The sequence below is a fragment of the Physella acuta genome, unplaced genomic scaffold, assembly GCF_028476545.2.
Source record: "Physella acuta isolate Inbredline_101_S28 unplaced genomic scaffold, ASM2847654v3 ptg001245l, whole genome shotgun sequence".
In the NCBI taxonomy this organism is placed as follows: domain Eukaryota; kingdom Metazoa; phylum Mollusca; class Gastropoda; family Physidae; genus Physella; species Physella acuta.
The window spans coordinates 45,001-46,649 of NW_026732761.1; the positions used below are offsets into that span (position 1 = coordinate 45,001).

At 29.7% G+C, this 1,649-nt stretch overlaps 1 protein-coding gene across 1 annotated transcript in view; it reads right to left on the minus strand.

Annotated features, from left to right (window-relative positions):
* The window catches only part of LOC131957453 (uncharacterized), a 29,228-nt gene extending 28,077 nt beyond the window's left edge, over positions 1–1,151 (minus strand). The window contains exon 1 of the mRNA XM_059322276.1: positions 1,092–1,151. Coding sequence (XP_059178259.1) covers positions 1,092–1,149 — 58 coding nt within the window. The 5' untranslated portion in view covers positions 1,150–1,151. The remainder of the gene's footprint in view (positions 1–1,091) is intronic.
* Between the last annotated feature and the right edge of the window lie 498 nt (positions 1,152–1,649).

Below are 1,649 nucleotides of genomic sequence, written 5' to 3' on the forward strand. Positions count from 1 at the left end.
TCCTTAACATTAGTAAAGGTCTCCAATAGATACTAAAGTGACCCACGCTTTTCTTTCTAGTTATTTAAATAGTAGTCTATAATTTATTTTCTACTTTTTAGTGCATCATTACATACAAGCTTGTTATTAAAACGTTTTTTATGAATTTTTTCTATATAAAGTACTAGTTTTCCGCACTAGTATACACATATTGTTCGCTGTTCATTTGGTGCGCATTTTTTTAAATTTGTTTTTTAAAAATTGTTTTAAAACATGTCTATATTCTGTGTTGCCATTCCCTCGTAGTGTTATATAGCAATATTCTAGAAAGTTTAGTGGAGATCATCTAGATTTATTTGAGATGTTTCAAACGCTGTTTGGCAATACAAAGATTACTGCGGCTTTGCTTTCAAGAGAAAACCGATTAGAACCATGTGAGGGTGTCTCTTATGTTTTAAGAGAAATAACAAGATTAAAACATTTGCAACACAGTATTATGGTTTTGGGACTGTGGTTCAAGGTCCACAATTACGGTTATGGGTTGGGTTTTGGGGTTTGGGCGTTAATTTTAGGGACTAGTGGTTATGGATAAGGGTTAGGGATTAGTTTTATAATTAATTTTGGTTAAGGAAAAAGTAAGGATTTCAATCATTTAGAAATAGTGCTCATTTCCTGGATAGCCTGTGAGAGGATGTAAGTATATATACGTCCGGCTCCTATATATATATATATATGTATATATATATATATATATATATATATATATATATATATATATATATATATATATATATATATATATATATATATATATATATATATATTTATATATATATATATATATATATATATATATATATATATATATATATATATATATATATATATATACAATAAGCAAAGTGTTTATTTATACGTACATTTAGTTTTTTTGTTTTACAAAACTAAATTAAATTATTTGATTGCGATGTGATTTTTTTACAAAATAAAAACAACTAAAAAGCTATAAATAGTGGAATTATAGAACTGGGAGTTTGGAATCACACCTTCATCTAAGTTTTCATGTTTTCAAAGATGTACTATCAATGTAGCCTCTAAATAGAAAAGCTTACCATCAATTGCAATGAAAACACAAAACGATAGGATCACTAGACAAGACGTGTTTGTCATCTTTCCCATTCTATCCACACGTTGCTTATAACTCGGTACGTGGCCAGCATCGATGACTGGTCAACTCCTGCGCTTGATATTTACTTTGGCGTGTTGGTTTAGCTGCATATACACACAGCTTGACGTGGCTCCGTGCTTCTTATTTGCAATCAGGATTTCTAGACTCAAGCCTTAGTGGTATTTCTTTGCTAAAGCATCAGTGGTATTTCTTTACTAAAGCATCAATGGTATTTCTTTACTAAAGCATCAATGGTATTTCTTTACTAAAGCATCAGTGGTATTTCTTTACTAAAGCATCAGTGGTATTTCTTTAGTAAAGCATCACTGGTATTTCTTTACTAAAGCATCAGTGGTATTTATTTACTAAAGTCGTAGTGGTATTTCTTTACTAAAGCATCAGTGGTATTTATTTACTAAAGTCGTAGTGGTATTTCTTTACTAAAGCACCAGTGGTATTTCTTTGCTAAAGCATCAATGGTATTTCTTTACTAAAGCATCAA